Genomic DNA, 19967 nt, shown 5'->3' on the forward strand with positions numbered 1-19967 from the left:
AAGCTGATGTGTGTGTGTGTGTGTGTGTGTGTGTGTGTGTGTGTGTGTGTGTGTGTGTGTGTGTGTGTGTGTGTGTGTGTGTGTGTGTTTAATATATCAGTCTGGCGAGTAAGCAAAAAAATGTACTAGCCAATGGCGATTATATTGCCAAGGTGTGCGTAGAGGGTTGTACCAGAGACCATTTTTTTATTTGAAGTCTGCTCGTCTATTCCCATTGCTGCGTGTACCACTGGAAGAGGCTCTGGGGATGTTATGTTTCCAAACCTTCCTGTTTTTTTCTTGCCAAATTCTATGGCAACATCGCATGAATGTGGAGGGCTATAACAATGCATTTCAACAAGGTTAGTGAAAGCAATCCATTTTAGATGTGGAGTGAAAGGAGAGGCTATTTAAAAAGACTTCTATTTCAAATAAATGTTTAAAAGTATCTATAAAAAAAGTATCATGGTTTCCACAAAAATATAAAGCAGCACTATTGTTTTCAGCATTGATAATAATTAAATCTTTCTTGAGCAGCAAATCAGCATATTAGAATGATTTGTGAAGGATCGTTTGACACTGAAGACTGGAGGAATGATGCTGAAAATTCAGCTTTACAACAAAAAAAGAAATAAAATTGTAAAATATATTCCAAAGAAAATAACACTTCGGCAAATTTAAATTTTACTGCGTTTTTAATCAAGTAAATGCTGCTTTATTTTTTTAAGATTCTTAAACAGATTGGTCATTATTTTCACGTGTTCAACAGATACCTTTGACAACACTATAGTGTATACGAATACCTTTTTAAGATGTCAAGTTTGTGTTATGTGTTTATGTAACGTTAAACTACATAAATGAACTATGAACAATAGTATATTTATAAATGAACCTTAATATAGATTAATAAATGCTGTTGAAATTAAACCTTCAAGCATCTAGATCTAGTCACATGGTGAAAGATATGATGTCAAAAACATGCACCTGATTAAAAAAACCTTCTACGTATTTTTCTGTGGAGTACTTTAGCAGTCCAGATGACCAAAATGAACATCACTACTGTATTTTGGGTTGATTCATAGCCAAACAGCTCCACTTCAGCCTGATCCACACAAGCATCTAGAACAGCTCTATTATATGCTGTGACTGCATGCATTCTCTCACAGAATCATTGTCTTTTGGCCTGTCATCATGCTGTGTAGTTTTCTAATCATTTTGGGCTGTTTTCTCTTTTGTCTTCCTACCACAGTCTTTCGTCCTCTGTCCAGTTTTGGCACAGGGCCCTTGTGGGTTTTTACACGCTGTGGTCGTACAGTTATTTTCCCAGGCAGACTCAGGCCACATCAGTGTGTGTGTCTTTCCCTTATAATTGCTGTTTATTTTAGTCGTGTGACATGGCTCCTTGGCTCTTTTCTTACTAGCAATTTTACCATTCAGATCCGGTAGGTCAGATTGTTTGAATGACTGTTTTACAAAGCCATCACACACTTGTCAATATGCAGCCGGAGATGTTTGCTGCTTTTCAAGTATAAGCTTGCGACCTTCCTTGTACACACAGCAGTTTGCCAAGCCTGCCTGTTTGACATTTTGAGATGACAGTTTGAAGAATGAACCATGGCTTCCAAAAGAGCGATCATCTGCTTCGAGATGCTCCACCATGGGAGTTTCCCACCAAGCGGTAGATGTTTTGGCATCCAGATGAAGTAATACATTAGAATGCCAAGTCCGTATCTTTTACTGTACCAGGGAAAATCAACCTTAAGTTGATGTTGCATCATTTAAATAAGCAGTAGCAACAGCAGCAGGTAGTTTGGGACATGTGGGCTTTTGGATGAAGAGTTTGTGTTACATGACAGATGGGAAATGACCTGTTTGAAGATTGTCACATTAGGCAGAAAGGAAAGTTGGATCATCTTGCACTTAGCATAAAATAGCAGTGTTCATCAAAACCACATCCGCCTCCTTGATTATTACTTTTAGCGGGAAGAAAAACAGTGTTTGTTTTGTGTTTATTTATTTTTTTAGTAGTGTAATGAATTTAAGTGGGGTGAATTATTATTATTATTATTATTATTTTTTTGTGGTTTATACAGTACTGATTGTGTCAAAGCAGCTTAGAAAGTGAAAGAAGAAAGTGACGTGACATTCAGCCAAGTATGGTGAACCATACTCAGAATTTGTGCTCTGCATTTAACCCATCCAAAGTGCACACACACAGAGCAATGAACACACACACACACTGTGAACACACACCCGGAGCAGTGGGCAGCCATTTATGCTGCGGTGCCCGGGGAGCAGTTGGGGGTTCGATGCCTTGCTCAAGGGCACCTAAGTCGTGGTATTGAGGGTGGAGAGAGAACTATACATGCACTCCCCCCACCTACAATTCCTGCCGGCCCGGGACTCGAACTCCCAACCTTTTGATTGGGAGTCCGACTCTCTAACCATTAGTCCACGACTTCCCCTAAATTAGCTTTACAGTGTCAAACAGGAAAATATTCAGTAATGCAAGAAGATAATAACAAAGTGTCATTTTCAGAGTCCGTTCATTGATGATTCAGTGATGTCATCATCCAGTTCAGATCTCTTCCAATAGTGTCTGTGCAATCATTCCAATGTCCCCAGAAAAGGAAGCCAAAGGTGACACTGGCAAGGAACCAAAACTCCATCAGTGACCGAAATGGAGACAACACCTTGGGCTGAGTCGGGATAGTGTATGGACAAAAAATGTCTTTTAAAATATATATTGCATTCCAGTTTAGAATGACATTAGAAATGATGACCAATGTTTCATATTTGGGTGAACTGTCCCTTTAGGTCCCTTTTTCCTAAAACCAATCTTACTTGTTTGGCGTATGGGTGAAAACCTTTTTGACAACAATAATTTTCACTGTTCTGCCACAGAAACTACATTCTTCTGCATCTTATTCTTTATCAGGGAGAAAAATCAGTTTCCTGCATTTTCAAAACTTGGCGATCACTCAACACGACATGTGCAACACCTTATTGGTCTGAGTCATCGTAAATTAGTCTTGATGCTCAAGACTAGGTGGATCCATCACTGGACTGGAACCTGAAAAGAAGCTCTGGCTATTAGTCTCAAGCCCTTTCTTCATTCGGCCCGGCACAAGTACTGCTTCTTTTCTGTTGTTATATTAAAACTAAGCATAGGGAAGTGTTTGTGATGAAATAAGAGAAGACAAAGGCGTGTGTGAAAAGGAGTCATGACGGTTTTGCCTAAAATAAACGTACAATTGTTTGCTGAGTCTGCAGTGTGTGTGTGTGCTTGGGTGTGTGTCTGTGTGCACTCGTGTGTGTTTAATGGGCTGTCTGTTTTTCCATCTTCCATCTTTGCCTGCCTTATAAACATCAATAAGGCACTCACCTTGTTGGCAAGGTATTGTAAAATACAGACACATTTACCTGGTCTAATAAACCGCCCAGGAAATAGTGGTTGTTTCCCTTTGCGATGGCCCACAGTAGAAACTAATTTAGGTCCTTGTGTTTTTGGGCTGTGCGTGGGCTGTGTGGTTAGTGTTGGCCTGCATGCTTGCATGCACATGCTCCTCCCCTCCTCTCACAGAGGCCCATATTTTGGTATTGATTACTAGGGCTGTTCGATATTGAAGAAAAATGTGATATGCGATATCTTGTTAAAAAATTTGATATTCGATATGCAATACGATATTGCTTAAAGTGTGTAAAATCTGTAATTTTTTTATATTTTAAGATTAAAATTATATAACCAATTTGTTTCACATTCTTTTCTTGGAAAAGAAAGAATCACTATAACTTCTGAAAGTGACCGGCAGTGTTTTAGTATTAAAAAGAAATGTCATAAATCAGTGTAAACATACAAACAAACAAAATTTACATTAATATCATTGTAACTTTGCTTTCCACACACTTTAAGTACTACTTTAAATACCACAGCAAAAACTATAGTTTTCTAATAGAGAAAATTCAAACATGATTAAAGGCAAGTGAACTGTCAGTAAAAAGAAAGAAAAAAAAGAAATCCACAATTTACAAGCATAGATCAAATAAACAGTAGTATTTAGGTACAGAAATGTAACAAGTGTAAAATAACACAGCATTGTGTTCACTGTATGAATTAAATTTAGATTAATCTTTGTTATAGCCATTTTGTTGTTTGATTACTCAGTCCCTTTAGTCTTTAGGACTTTAGTCAGTCCCTCCAGGATTTCATGATTTTCGTCACATTTAAAAATAACTTTCAAATTCGGTAGTACTTAAAAGCATTGAAGTGCTGGGAAAAGTTGTGTGAAAAATGTAAAATCATTCGAGAACATTAGACCCTTTCTGCCACAAGTTGTCCCTGTATTTGACTGTTAAATCCATGGTGAATGGTGGAGATTTTGTTTACTGAACAAAGTTTTTTCCTGGTTTCCTTTAGGGATGTAAAATATTGATTAATTCCATGATCGATTGTCGTTTAAATTAACGATCAATTAATCGATTTATCGTTAACCATAATGCTGCAAAATGAATCTATTGCAGGCAGCAGTCACTAGGGCTGTCAACGAATATTCTAAATTCGAATATATATTCGAATAGTAAAAAAAAAAATTTCACCTAATTTTCAAAGGTGAAAATTAATATTCAAATAATAAAAAAAAGTTATGTGGCAAAAAACGCCCGCGGTAGTAGAGGCGTGGTTGTCTGCTTTGCGAGTGGGCGTGCTAGCATGCCTGAGGGTTCAGGGACAGGTCACAGGAGTCTCACAGCATCACTGCTGAAAGTTGACGCGTTTTCATGGAAGATGACAGCAAGTGCAGAGCCCTACTCGACCACAGCAGAGAAAGCGAGGTAACATTGTTGACCTGCGAGATAAAATCATGAAATCCTGGAGGGACTGTTTAATGACATATTCAGCAGTACGTATTTATAGGCTGCTGTCTGTTTAAAACTGACTACATGGATCCAGTATAATGATACACATCTGATTTCTTCCTCAGCTGTTTACATTAATTTAAAACATAACCAACTGCGTTTACAAGAATGATCATCAAGGCAGGTACTGTTGACATAATATCTGACCAAACATGAGGAGAACTCTGTATTCGCGTGCTGTCTGAACCGCGTGTGTGTTTGTGTGGGCTTTGCGCATGTGCAGCAGAACTGAAGAGACTCTGTATGAGATGTGGCTTGTGCGTGCGCATCAGGTATGAGTCAGACAGCAAGACGAGACCGCAAAGAGTTGTTTTCTGCAACTTATTGCACTTCTCTTTTTAACGTCAAGCAATTCTCTGCTATATGCATCAAACTAAAATGTTGACCTTTTGCAACGTTTTGATTTAAGTAGCCTATTATTAAAATAATTCAGATATTGCAGGCTCTTGCGATATGCATATCACAATATTCAGATAATTTCGATATATCATGCAGCCTTGTTGATTACACCATTTCCAGGTGGCTGATGAAAATTATAGAATCAAGTTTTGGCAAACAAGTGTTGAGGAAAAAGTCAGGCCCTTATATAATTAAAGATGGATGGAATTCATACTTTCAGAATTCCATAGAGATTTCTGTAGAATTAAAACACCTGTCACAAAATTTTTATCTCCTTGATGTTTATATTTTCCTTTATTCTCATTTGATAATGCTTTCAAATGCTAATTAGGTTGTAGCACTCTCAGCTACTTCTTACTTGTGTTCCCTTACATTTACATTTATGTATTGGTCAGATGCTTTTATCCAATGCATTGCATTCAGAGTACATTAGAGCAGTTTTTAAATTGACATTCACAACCTTTTTTTTAATGATTTTTATGATTTATGAAAATAGAAATCTCATGTATAAAATACATTCAAAAATAAATATCTAATATAAATATTACAATTATAATGGCTTTGTATATGGCTATTTGGCTATTTTGATTTAAGGTTGACTTTGAATCAACAGTGTGGAGGAAAAAAAAACGCACAGGTTCCTTTTGAGACCTAATTATTCACCAGCTGTATTTAGAGGGGTTTTCATTGGATTTCTACTGAATTATGTCACTGATGAGCTTGTAATTCAATAAAAGTCCTCCCAGATCTCCTGTGCTCCAAGAGGAAGCACACATTGAGTGGTTCGTCAGCTAAACCCACCTATACTTGGGCTCGAGTGAGAATCCTGCAATCAAGGAGAGAGATTGCATTGTGCATTCAAAGCATGATTAAGGGTAATCCATTAACTCTGTGATGTAAACCATTTGTATCACTCCTGCTCACCTAATCATTCCTCTAATCATTCCTGCCCAGAAGGTAAGGATTAGGAAACCTTGATTACACAATTTTATAGTGGTTCGATAGAGCACAAATCTCACAGTTTCAGATCATATTAGTTTTTTTGAGTCCTAGATAATTTGTTTTTGTTTTTTTTTCAGATCAGCAAGAATTTTTTTTTTATCTAACTTTTTTCTTTCCATTTTTTTTGCTTAAAGCTAAGTAGTACTTTGATACCATAGCAAAAACTACTAGCCAAACTAAGAAAGATCGAACATGATTGAAGACAAGTTCAACAGTCAATAAAAATTAGAACAAATAGTCAGGTCAAGTCACCTTTATTTATATAGCTCTTTCAGGGCTCCAGACTGTGACCATATGGAACCATTTTGCAACCATTTTTTCTGGCGGTGCGATTAATTTTTGTGAGCAGTCGCACTGGTGTGACCACCACGTTGCCCAAATCATAAGCTCTTCCATTTCTGTTGCATTCGAGAAGAGGCAAACAAAGCAAAAGTGAAACTTGACAGCTATGCAGCTTTATTTCGCTACACTGTTACTGCACAGATGCAACAGTTCTGCGAGATCCACTGAGAAGCATTTGAATTTGCCCGACAATGATATGATTACTCCGAGATCTAGTGAGAATCATTCAAATTCTGCACAGAAATCTGTTATATTATAACAGAGCTAACATACGTCAGGAAACCAGAAGCGGCAAGGCTAACTCTAACCATGGTGTTGTGGTAGAAATAGTCGAATGCATTATCATAATCATTTCAGGGTTTGTACAACCTTTTGAGAGAGAAATTCAAGCACTTTTCAATGGCTTTCAAGCATTTCACACAACTATTTCCAGCACTTTAAAGCTCTAAGATGATCCAGTTTGTTACTGTTGTACATAAGAGTAAATTCTGTATGCATCTTTACTCAAACTAAGTGCTTTACTGTCAAATCTGTATTTTTATACACACCATCCCGCAGCGCTACCATATCTGCTCCCAGCACCACCATCTGTAGAGCTTAGTGGTGTTGATCCCACTGATCTCATATGTTGGTATTATTTATATGACCACCATCTAAACCATCTAAACAATATGTTTACATATGTTTACATTATGATCCATGACTGTGTTTCCATACATCTGTGTCCGTGTCACCAGCCGCTGAGTTTATTCTTCTCTGGACGGTGTATTTGAGACCTTCTGACTGTACTCTGTAGACAGCAGAAAAGGGAGGAAGACAAAAGATGAGTGTCCGAGAGATAACATTAGAGGAGGAAGAGGACTGCAGGGAAGATACTGAGAAGAAAAAAAAAGTTTCTGAGAGGCCCTCATTAGTATCGCTATTACTGTTGAAATTATTGTTATATAATTTCAGCTGTGTTGTATTATTTTAATCTAAATGCTCTTCGTTTTGTGCATTCTGATTTTTTAGATACGATGATGTCATGCACAGCAGATTTTACTTTCTTAATATGATAATAAACTTTATGCACCGTGAGTTGAGTTGATTGGATTGCATAAAGTAGATGTTTGAGATCTGAAATTTGCAATTGGTTGTGGTCGAGGACATTGCTGTTTTTTATGTATTTATATGATACATTTAAAAAATATATTACGTATATATATTATTATATTACGACTTTGTAGTATTTCTACACAAATTAAATTTTGGGAAATAAATAGATTTTGTATGCAAGGTCTTGTGATCTTGTGTTTGAAGCAAAAACTGACTGGTTCAGATTGATGGAAGGTTGACTGCTGCATCTCTACACAAAAAATAATTATATTTTATAGAATAAATAATATGTATATAACATATTGCCTGAAAGAATGATTGAGTATAAAGTATCACTATATATTACTATATCACTGTAATAATAACATTAATTTCACCTGTATGTTGTACTGTTTTGGTGTAAATGTCATTTTAAAACAATTTAATTTGAATTCTTTATTGTAAAAAAAATATTATGTCTGTGATGTTGTTGTTGTTGTTGTTTTTTGCTTGTAATCTCCTGAAGGTAATTCCACTGTGATCCTATTAACGGCAGCGTTGCCCTCCTATTTTAACAACAGTAATCAGCTCGCACTAATGCTGCAGGTATCAGAAGTGGCCACACGCTCAGATCTCCACGTCTAGCTCTAGAACAGTCACAGTAAGCCACTAGAACAGAATTTCTTCCTCCGTCATACTTTAATCAGCTCAGTTTAAATCACTTGCGAAGACCACATCACTCCTTGACACCCTTGAATTGCATTTCATCTTGTGAGTTTTGCCCTCTGTTTGTCTGTGTGTGTGCCCAATCAAGCGCTGAGACAGGCAGCAGTCATTAACCGAGGTCCCGTCCCTTCCACTCATGACGGTGGCCCATTATTGTTGCTATGAGAACAGTCTCAACTTTGTTGTCTGTGCTGATTTCCTCCCTCTGCACTACGTTGCCAACACGTGAGTGCATGGGTTGTTAAACTGGTAACTTCTGTTGCGCTTCATCAAAAAGCAAATTAAGTTGACGATGAGAAGGGAAGTGCTGCAGCTGGTGGGATATAGAGAAATGAAAAGTCAAGGTGGATGTCTGATGGAGGATTTCCTGAATTGGGAGAGTTAGTGGTGTCTGTCCTGTGATTTAAGGATACTACTCTGAACAGTAACTAATCCGCGGCCCACTTGTTAGGTTATTATCATCTCTCATTCATTGCGTTTACCTCCACGAGTCAAAAATTTGGGTTTATCTCACAGTTTGCATCATATTTTATCCTATATCAAAAAGGGGTAAAGTTAAATAGTTTTGCATAAAAAATAAAGCCTTTCTATTATGTATTTTATTATGGTGTGTTCACACCTAACGCGAAGCAAATATGCACATCGCATCCCTCGCTCTAAATAATTTGTTATTCGTGTTACTCGCGCTATGTTTTTATATGTGCAAGTGAGGCAAAAAAAATCCCGCGAGTAATCAACCATGGTGAGAATAAATATGATTGCTGCTTTGTACATGTTTTGGAAGTCACCAGAATGCCAGAAAGCCAAACCGGAGGTGTCTGGGTTCACAGCACCACAGAGAGGCACACACACCTAGGCGAAGTTGTATCAGAGATTTTGGGGTGCTCGCAAACAGCCACTGTAATGTGCTCCTCCATTTCTAATTAATGCAGATGTGCCAAGTTCTTCGCTGATTGGCTTGGAACACGTCAGATGAATTTTCCACTCGAGTTTAAATTTTTTAACTTGCACGGAAGATGAGATTGAGGCAAATATCTCTTATTCGAGATATTTGCAAGAAAGTTTTTGTCACCATTTCTGAACAAGCTGATGATTAGGCATTACACTCAACAATATTCTACAATGTTATGTTGTATCTCAAGGTTTTGTTTCAGTTGAAATGTGCGTTTCAACAAATGTATATACATAGAACAAAAGAATTCAAGCTCAAGCCTCTCCAATGATAAAATAAAGCAGGCACTGCCAATTACAGTACAGTACATACACTTGAGTTGGGCTATGATTACCGTGTTTATACTATATTGCCTCACATCATGTTAATATTCAGAAAAACAATAATATCTACATGACAGTTGGCTCCTCAGTCTGATAACAATAAGAATGTGTGACAACACACATGTTTTAGGATTTAACATGGATTCCCTACATTTACGGCCACCAATGCAACATGTAGAAAAGTACAAAGTGTTTTCATTTTTCGAATGATAATTACAGATTTAATATTCAGCTATTTGTGCACACCCCTACTTCTCCCTTCAAAGCAAATCATATTATATTTATTAGGGATGCACCAATTTTTCTGTAGCATCATGCACAAATTCTTTGATGATAATAGCTTTGTAGTACTATACATTATTTGGATTATATTGGAGTAAAAAAAAAAACTTGTATCAGATTCTGTTACTTAGAAGTGAATACAAATAATATGTTGATATTTAATATTAAGTTAATACTTTACAGTAAGGTTCCATGAGTTAATGTTAATGTATTAACTAACATGAATGAACAATACATTTATTATAGTATGTATTAATCGTTATTAATGTTAGTTTATAAGAATACAGTTGTTTACTGTTAGTTCATGCTAATTCAGAGTGCATTAACTGTTAACAAGCACAACTGTTGATTTAATAATGTGTTAGTAAATGATGAAATTAAGATGAACTACGATTGATAAATGCTGAAGAACTATTGTTCATTCTTAGTTTGACTAAAGTAGTTAACTAATGTTAAAGGGTTACTTCACCCAAAAATGAAAATTTTGCCATTAATCACTTATTCCCATGTCATTCAGAACACAATTTAAATCAGAACACAATTTAAGATATTTTGGATGAAAACCAGGAGGCTTGTGACTGTCCCATTGAATGCTGTGTAAATTGCACTGTCAAAGTCCAGAAAAGTATGAAAGACATCGCCAGAATAGTCCATCTGCCATTAACACTAACTGAAAAATGTATATATAAATAAATTTGTATACATTTTAAAATAAATTATCATTACAAAACATTTTCGGATTAGGTTTTTGGCCAAGGGCTTTCCAGAATTTTAATTTCACTGCATCCCTAATATTTATTCATGGTGGTACACCTGCAGTTTGAGCTGACTCTTTATTATTTGCTATAGTTATACTTGTTTACTTTGGCATTAAAGGACCTTTGACCACATAAATATAGCTGCTGTTTTATTTGTTTTATATATTTTTTTTTCTTGCATTGTGCAGGCTAAAAGGGTCCAATCTTTCCATCATTCATTCTGTTTCACACTTTATCTAACTGTTCTCATTCCTCCCTCTGTTGTCTAGGTTTCCTCTTGTTCAAGGATTTCTGCATGAACGAGATCGACGAGGCCGTTCCGCAGCTGAAGTTTTATGAGGAGGTAAAATTTGTTTAAATGTATATATTCCTTTCATTGCTAACACAACAGTCTTTGTGACAGTTATGCAGGATGTTTTACTAAATAGTTTACAAGTTGTGTATTTTACCTGACCTGTCCTTATGCTCTTTATGACCTGAAATGGCACAGCTTAGTTTTGTTCCCCTTCTATTGACCTGAAGAACACCATGTTTCCTATTAAAAAGCATGGGGTTGCAGCTGAAATGACCGTAATTTTGTTTTGTTCCCTTCAGATTAAAGAGTACGAGAAGTTGGATTCAGAAGAAGAGAGGCTAACTCGCAGTCGGCAGATTTATGACCTCTACATAATGAAGGAGCTTCTGTCGTGTTCGCATGTAAGACAACATTCGGCAGATTTTATAAAGTGGTCACTTGCGGTAATGTCACATGCATATGACAAAGGCCTGCACAATAAAAACAAAAATACTGAACTGAACTTTCTGTTAAACTGATTTTAAAACATGTCACTTACAGCATGTTGTTTAAACCTAAACCTGTTCCTGTTTGTGTTTAAAAACTATTTTACTTATTATAAATTCATTTGTATTTTATTTTTCTTTATATATATATATATACACGTGTTTGTGTCTGTATATATACGTGTATATCTTGCCTCTTGATGGATACTCCATTCAAATGATTCTGTTGAGAAAACAAGTGTCCCATTAGGCTCCATCGGTCTCCAGTCATAGCTTTTCAGAAACAGGAAGCCTGAATGAAGCAACACAATGGCCTATAGGACACTCAAGGCCTGTGCGATTATGTCACAGTGTTTTATGTTGTGATAACCGGGAATGCCTAGGAGGTTAATGTTGAAGCTTGACGTTTGTTCAGGGGGAACAGGTCTTGTTGTTTTAGTGTTTTGACCTCTCTTAGTGCAAAATGTCACCTAATCTACCTTCCTTTCTCACAGCCCTTCTCTAAGAAGGCAGTAGACCATGTCCAGACTCACCTAGCAAAGAAACAAGTTCCTCCAAATCTCTTTCAGGTAAGTCCCCTAACACGAAATAAAATCTAACCTGTTTTTCTGGGTACTGGTTGGCTTTTGTGCATGAAACACAAAAGTAGTAAAGTGTTTAGGTAGCAGGACTCTCAACAGATCCTGATGCATCTGTTTGCTTTCCTTTTTCTAGCCATATATAGTTGAAATCTGTGATAGTCTTCGGGGACAGATCTTTCAGAAATTCATTGAAAGGTGATGTGGACGACTACAAAAAAATATACATTTAAAAAAAAAAAGTGTTGCTTGATAATGATTTTAACATCTTAAAACCTTTTGTTTCACCCTGTAGCGACAAGTTCACACGTTTTTGCCAGTGGAAGAATGTAGAGCTCAACATTCATGTGAGTTTTTCCTTCCATTTGGTGCTTTTTATTTACCTGGAAGTCAATAAATCTTTTCCTTTATAAACTGGTATTCATTAATGTTGCTCTCAACTTTGCAAATAGTTGACGATGAATGACTTTAGTGTCCATCGGATCATTGGCAGAGGGGGGTTTGGTGAGGTATATGGTTGCAGGAAGGCAGACACAGGGAAAATGTAAGTTCTGTTTTAAGGATTAAACCAAAAACAAGCCAAATTTGTGCTCGCATAAAAGCATCTGCTCACTGTGTGTGTTTCAGGTATGCCATGAAGTGTTTGGATAAAAAGCGGATCAAAATGAAGCAGGGAGAAACGCTGGCACTCAACGAGAGAATCATGCTGTCGTTGGTCAGCACCGGGGTGAGTGACATACACAAACTCAGACTGCACATTTACATCCCGGTCTCGCTTGTTTGACCCATTCTATCTCTTTCTCTCTCTGCAGGATTGCCCTTTCATAGTGTGTATGACATATGCCTTCCACACTCCTGATAAATTGTGTTTCATCCTGGACTTGATGAATGGTAAGGACAACCATCACCACTTCGGCCTGCTATGGGCTTGTTCACGCAGCGTGAATACGAATTCACAAACATAGTTCGTTTTTAGTTTAGTGCCTAATGCTTCATATTCAAAGACCAAAAAATGATCAGTTCAATGTTTCTGACTCGTTCATGACATTGAAATACTATTGTAGTTTTTATATGTTTAGAAGTAAATTTTCTTGCTGAAAATTTTAATTTGGTGTGAATAGCATCACATGTGAGCATCCTCAAATCTGAGTTTCAAGTCAACACTACCCAGTTTGAGACTGTATAAGCCTATTTAGGGTTCTAATTTTGGCCTTCCTCTGTAACTTAATGTCAGCTTGAAAATGGGGCGGAGCTTCCTCTTCAGACACACTCCCACTTCCTGTATCTGTGCTGCAGCATGGGCCACTTCTCTGAACATCCTTCTGGATTTTAGAAACAATCATATCACTTACGCAGGTCTTCAGAAACAGAGGAACATACTCTAGAAAAGTATTTAGACACTTAGAATCCATTACTAATAACCTATTAAATTTTCGCAGATATGTTCATTTTCAAGTGCCTGTTCATGTGACGTGTCTCCATCAAATTACTCTTACTGGGTAGACTAGAAGAGCACTAACTGGACTATTTTCTAAAACATAATTAGAAGGGATAAGTGTTTTGCAAACAGCAATTCAATATAAATATCATTCCTCAAAAAAAAGCTTTTGAGCAAATTTCATTAAATTCAAAATGGGAATTTAATCAAGAAATCATCATGTTTCTCATCGCTAGTGATTTCAGGGAATTCTTCAGTATCTATTTTATTTAGTTTTATTATGGTATCTTGTATTTTACTATATATTAGAAGTTTTTAGTGAAATTAATTGGTTACAAGGTTTAAAATCACTTCTTCGTGAAATTTGTTGCGATTTATATTCTATTGACTGGTCATATACATTTATAAAGCAGTGTAATAATTTGATTGTTCTTGTGTCTTTCAGGTGGAGACCTTCACTATCACCTATCTCAGCATGGAGTCTTCAGCGAAAAGGATATGCGTTTTTATGCAGCTGAGATCATATTGGGCCTTGAACACATGCACAATCGATTCGTCGTCTACAGAGACCTCAAGGTAAGGTCATCACCGTTCCAGTCCTTCTTTTTTCACGGAGAAAGGATCGTTCTTACTGTCGTCTGTTACTGAAAACCAGCCTGTTGATCTGTGCTTGTGATGCCCTGTTGCTTTTGAAAAGGGAAAAATGAAATGTTCCGTTCAAGTTTGTGTGTTGTAACATAAGCTTGTATCCGTTCTGCATCGTCTGAGGTTATTTTTATTAAGTTTGGCTGAGTTGTCTCTCTTGGCAGCACTGTTTATGGTTTTTAACTGAAAAGTACATCATAAGTCGAGGTTAACCTACATTCTGCGAATATCATGCAATTTGTCAATCCTCGGTGTGGAAGCAGCAAGAGTATAGTTATGTGATAATTTTCAATTATGCAATTTTAAGTGAGATGTTTTCTGAGTATATATAGGATCTTCCCATGGACAAAAAACATACCATTAAGCTTGCACAGGTTCAGCGCGATCCTCTGCGTCTCAATCGGGCTCAAATTGATAAGCAATATAGATGACGCCATTGTTTAGCCAATCACAGCACATTGGACTAGCTAACCAATCAGAGCCCAATGTGTATTTCTGAAGGAGGGGCTTCGTAAAAGCAGGAAATGATCTGTGTGCTTATCGGTGCATGATTAATTTTTTTCTTCCATAGTACCATACATTTAGATTATGATAATCACAGTTAAGACCACACATATGGTTACCATGGTAAAAATGTAACTATGGTTTCTAGGTATTTGTATGAGAAAACGGCCGTCTAAATACACTTAAATGCACAAACACTACAACTCAATCACAGAAATACTGTAATTATATTCAATTACTCATTTAATACCTGTCTACATGGTAAATGATGGTGATTTGTAGATTGAACAGCCTTCTGACTGTGTTTATTTATTCATTTAAACAATCTCTTAGGTCAGAATGTATATTAAACATCAGATATGTTCTCATTGGCTGTTATTGTGTGACACTGTGTGATATAAATGCTTTCTGATGTTTTTAAGGTCAAAGATTTTGTCACTAGACAGTTTTGTCTTTGCGCTTAGACTAAATGTTACACTAATGCTGTTTTTCTTCATTAAATGTACTCTATTTAATCACAGTGAGGCTGTTTTTGTAGATGTTCACAAAAAGACAGTCTGTTCTTTATCAGGCTCTTAAAAAGATTTCTTTGGACGGTTTGATCACTTTCTGTTTCCCACAGCCTGCAAATATCCTCTTAGACGAACACGGACACGTTCGCATCTCTGACCTGGGCCTGGCCTGTGATTTCTCCAAGAAAAAGCCTCACGCCAGCGTGTAAGTTCCTTTTCAAAACCTCATATTTTATTAGTGTAACATAAAAGTGCCTGTTGTTTGGGGAAGGTGTGGTTGCTTCTGTTCTCTGATGGTGTTTCTTTGAGCATACACAAGCTCTTTGTTGTCTCATACTCATGCATATTGGAATTTTTATTTTTATTTTTTTTTTTTTTCAGTCAGTTACAAAATCTTATACCGGAGTCTAATGTTTTCTCTGTGCCTGTATGCACATTATTTCACCAACTAATTGCTTACAAGCAGTCACGTTATACAGTATACAGTCATAACAGTAATATTGTGAAATGTTATTACAGTTTAAATTAACTTATATTTTAATATATATTCAAAAGTACTTTATTCCTGTAGTTCTTTGAATAGAACATTTTTGCAGTATTATGATGGCTTTCTTCTTTTCTATTTTTTATCAATTTAATATGTCCCTGCTGAATAAAAAATATTAATTTCTTTAAAAAAAAAGGAATCTTACTGTCCCCAAACTTTTAAATGGTGGTGTAATATGTTTTCAAAGCAAAGCTATGTCTCTCATGCATTGAAAGTAAGTTTCAAATAAAATCGTTGTGGATATGACATCATAGCTATGGCAATTTTATTATATGACCCTCTCGTTTACATGTCAGCACCAATTCAATGCTCATTTCACATTCAAAGAGCCTGGACAGTTTTATTTATAAAAAATATGGATAATAAAATCATCAAGGCATAGTTGCAAAAACATCCTGGTAAATTCAAAGGGTAAGAGAGAGGAGTGAACACGTTTTATGTGTTATGTATGAGAATGAGCTTTGTTGTGTTTACAGACAGTGTGTGCTCAGCCTGGGGGTGTGTGTTTAATTGAATGTGCATTAATTGCTGTGTTTGCAGAGGTACTCATGGCTACATGGCACCTGAGGTTCTGCAAAAAGGAACCGCGTACGACAGCAGCGCAGACTGGTTCTCTCTGGGCTGCATGCTCTTCAAACTCTTGCGAGGGTAAGACCGCCCTCTACAGCGGCACGCTCATGAATTCTTTATTTTTCTCTCTCTCTCTCTCTTTAAGTCTTTGTCTGTGTTTCTGACCTGTTTGATGTGGAGTGTAAAGTTTAAATGTCATGGGTTTGGAAGTAGGAGGTCAGGAGCAGCCATCATAGAGAAGAAAGGCACAGAGAGTGGGGGGTGGAGACCACTGAAACATTGCTAGGTAGAGAGTGGGGGGTGTGAGGAAGATGTAATGGGGGGGGAGGGGGGTCTGGGGAATGTCTTTTCACTGAAGTGTGTGTCAAACACTCAAAGCAGAATGAAAGCAGGTCAGAACAGGTCCAGAAACATGCTCTCTATTTGTAAACTTTACAAAAAAAAAAAATATATATATATTCTTTAAATACATATATATTTATTTTTAAATTATATATAAAGTTAATGCACCATTTGAATGATTTTTTAAATATAAATATATATCATTTAAATTATTATTTCTACATTTCTATATACAATGTATGCCTGGTGATTTATAAATATAAATTCAATTATAATATCTTATAAATAAATGTCATTGAATCTTGTTTGTTTAATTTTCATTGTTTACCAAACAAACACTGTTGTCTGTCAGTGCCAGTAATCATATAATCATGTAATATACATGCTGTTATTATATAGAATAGTGGGTAGTGTACAGATACAGTAAATAATGTGTAGTAAGTAGTGTTTTTTTTGTATTATTTCTAAACTAGTAAAGTATTTATTAATATTTTGATTTAGCTTTTAGGTTGTTTTTTTTTTTAGGTAATTTGATGTACTTTTGTAATGTTTTAGATATTTCTATTTTTTATTATTATTCTATTTTAGTATTAGAAAGTTTAGCAAAAGCAACATGATTTTTTTTCTTAGTTTTTCTTGTAATATTTCTATTTGATATCATATTAAATTAAATAAATTAACAAACTTTTTTTAAGTTTGTTTTAACAATAAAACTGGCAGTTAGCCTTTCGATGTATGCTGATCAATCTCAATTGTTGCTTCGCACCAAAACGATAAGACCGTAAGATGCTTATGTCTCACGATCAATGACTGAGATTGAAACGTTTTTAAATTCTCATGGAAACCGCCCTCCTGACCACGTGTGCCCTCTGTATGACTTTCGCGAGACTAAGCACTGAGTTCAGTTTCATGGACTGTTTCTTCTGCTCTTGCAGGCACAGTCCATTCAGGCAGCACAAGACCAAAGACAAACATGAGATTGACCGCATGACCCTTACCATGGTAAGAAACCAAAGCGGTTGTTTTTCTTTATGTACCTTCACACAAAATCACATATATATAAGAATACTCTGATTTAACCCTCTGGTTTTGTGGTATTTTTTCCTGATGATGCTGAAAAGAACTTAAATTAGTCATTTTTGATTGTACAGATAAGAGCTATATGGCACTTGAATCAATATGGTCTACTTCTCTATACACTCATGATAACAACAAAATGCCATGCTTTTGTAAAATTGAGAAAACAAACCAGATGCGCTTTCTGCTGTCTCTGTCTCTGTGAACTTCTTTCTGAAACGTGTCACAAAAATGAACCAAAACTCGAATACTTGACACATGGCCATAACCATGGTTTGAAAATGAGTGAAATCTGGGATGGGGTTGAGTGTTGTACTTTAATAACACCTTCAAATACAACTTTAAAAAAGACAGACATGTAGATGTTTGTGAAATGTTTATTATTTATGCAACAATTCATACTACTGTTATAGTTTTCATTAATAACCATTGCTATATAGATGATAACTATCTAGTGCTCTTATGAATGTGTTTAGCATGACTTTGTGAAAATTTAACTACTATTCTTCAATACAGAAGTGTGCCTATGGGTGATAATACCAATATGCAGTAAACAGTAAAACTGTTTACACTTCAAAGCAGTGTATTCATACTAAGCATAATACATTCAAATAATATGGTAAGACACATGAATGTGCATTATTAAGAAGCAAAACGAGCTGTTTCTATACAGCTAAAAATAACTGGACGCGAATGAGCCAGACCCATAAAAATTACACATGGCCACTCTTACGGGAAGAATAAGGTGGCTACTGAATGAAATAGCATAGACCCACGTGCACAGACTACATTATAATCATTTGCTATCATTTATATATAAATATCATCACTGTCATTTGTGTGCCATAAAAGTTCATGATCAGTGCATCACTACTACTGTTTTTAAATAGCATTGATAACATCTCTGACAGATAATATCATGATGATTTTTACATTTGCTTTACCGAATGTGGTATCCTGTCAGCAATAACCTATCTGTGGGCTTTTTTGATTACTGTCAGTTTAAGTGCCGGCGATCAGTGTTGTCAGATATTGCTATGAAAGCAAATAAAAACCTGAAAATGAATACAAATGAAACCAAAATGTGTTCAAATATTTTGAAGATAAGATAAATATGTTGCTAACCCTAATCTGCAACGTTCCACTTTATTAACTTTCTAAAGTGTCAAATTAAGTGGAAAAAGACATATCCAAAGACTTATAATAGTTGGATCTGGTGGCACGACAGAGGCTGTGCCCACATCCTCACTTCACAACTCTCTCACACCTTGTTCACGCCGCCAGCATCTCACAGCGCTCATTTTATACCACGGACACTAAGCGTTATTGCAAACTGTCTGAACGTATACATGCAGACACTAACTTGAGTTTAAAATGACAAATCAAGTCATTCAGACAACAAATTAAATTTTTTAACACATCAGGGACCTCATCTAGAAAACTAGTATGTCAAAAACAAATGTTCTCTGATAAATTATTCCGTATGAAACAAACGCGAGGTCCAGTCTTTCCAGTCTGAGCTCATTATCTGTAATGTGATCATGCCCAGTTGCAGCATGCGCCATTCATACAGTTATCATCCACATGAGACACACAAACCTGTAAACCACCTCTGTAAACAAAGCGTGAAGTTCATCTAGGATACCTTTCGATTCTGGAAGAAGACATGCTGCCAGAATTTACCTCAGAAGAAGAACACGATGCGACTTGCAGCTTGAGCAGCGGAGGAGATAGTTTCTGATGAGTAAGTAATTTTTTATTACTTGAATTAGTTATGTTATTAAGACATAACTGGTACACATTTTTGGTTTTCCCAAACTTTAATTCCTGACTAAATATATAGAATCAAGTGAAACATTCAACATCTAAAACTCACTCTCATGAATGTTTTTTTTTTTTTTTTTTTTAATGTTCTATAAAATATTAAACAATACTATATAAACACTTTGGGGGTTATCAGTAACAACCGCACTCTGGTTCGAACCAGTATGAAAGCCCTCTTAGAGTCTTTGGACCAGTCTTTACTGTGAAATACTCTGTTCGCGAATATATGTTGATTTTTATAACATGCTTAATAATTTGTGGCCAATCACGGAAAGTAGGGACCCAAGTCGGTTCTGGGGCGTTTTGAGTTATTCTGATAATATTTGGAGAAGTTGTGGCCATTTGAAGGTAGGAAATTTCAGCAAAGGATAAATGGATTTGCAGCACTAAAAATCGCTC

General features: G+C 36.2%; 1 protein-coding gene across 1 annotated transcript in view; it reads left to right on the plus strand.

Annotated features, from left to right (window-relative positions):
• The window catches only part of LOC113054629 (beta-adrenergic receptor kinase 2), a 57313-nt gene that overhangs the window by 19544 nt on the left and 17802 nt on the right, over nucleotides 1–19967 (plus strand). The window contains exons 3-14 of the mRNA XM_026220294.1: nucleotides 11021–11094; nucleotides 11346–11447; nucleotides 12026–12100; nucleotides 12246–12307; nucleotides 12405–12456; nucleotides 12562–12653; nucleotides 12737–12836; nucleotides 12922–13000; nucleotides 13993–14123; nucleotides 15319–15413; nucleotides 16296–16403; nucleotides 17603–17669. Of these exons, the coding sequence (XP_026076079.1) occupies nucleotides 11021–11094; nucleotides 11346–11447; nucleotides 12026–12100; nucleotides 12246–12307; nucleotides 12405–12456; nucleotides 12562–12653; nucleotides 12737–12836; nucleotides 12922–13000; nucleotides 13993–14123; nucleotides 15319–15413; nucleotides 16296–16403; nucleotides 17603–17669 (1037 nt within the window). The remainder of the gene's footprint in view (nucleotides 1–11020; nucleotides 11095–11345; nucleotides 11448–12025; nucleotides 12101–12245; nucleotides 12308–12404; nucleotides 12457–12561; nucleotides 12654–12736; nucleotides 12837–12921; nucleotides 13001–13992; nucleotides 14124–15318; nucleotides 15414–16295; nucleotides 16404–17602; nucleotides 17670–19967) is intronic.

Source organism: Carassius auratus, chromosome 35, assembly GCF_003368295.1.
Source record: "Carassius auratus strain Wakin chromosome 35, ASM336829v1, whole genome shotgun sequence".
Classification (NCBI taxonomy): domain Eukaryota; kingdom Metazoa; phylum Chordata; class Actinopteri; order Cypriniformes; family Cyprinidae; genus Carassius; species Carassius auratus.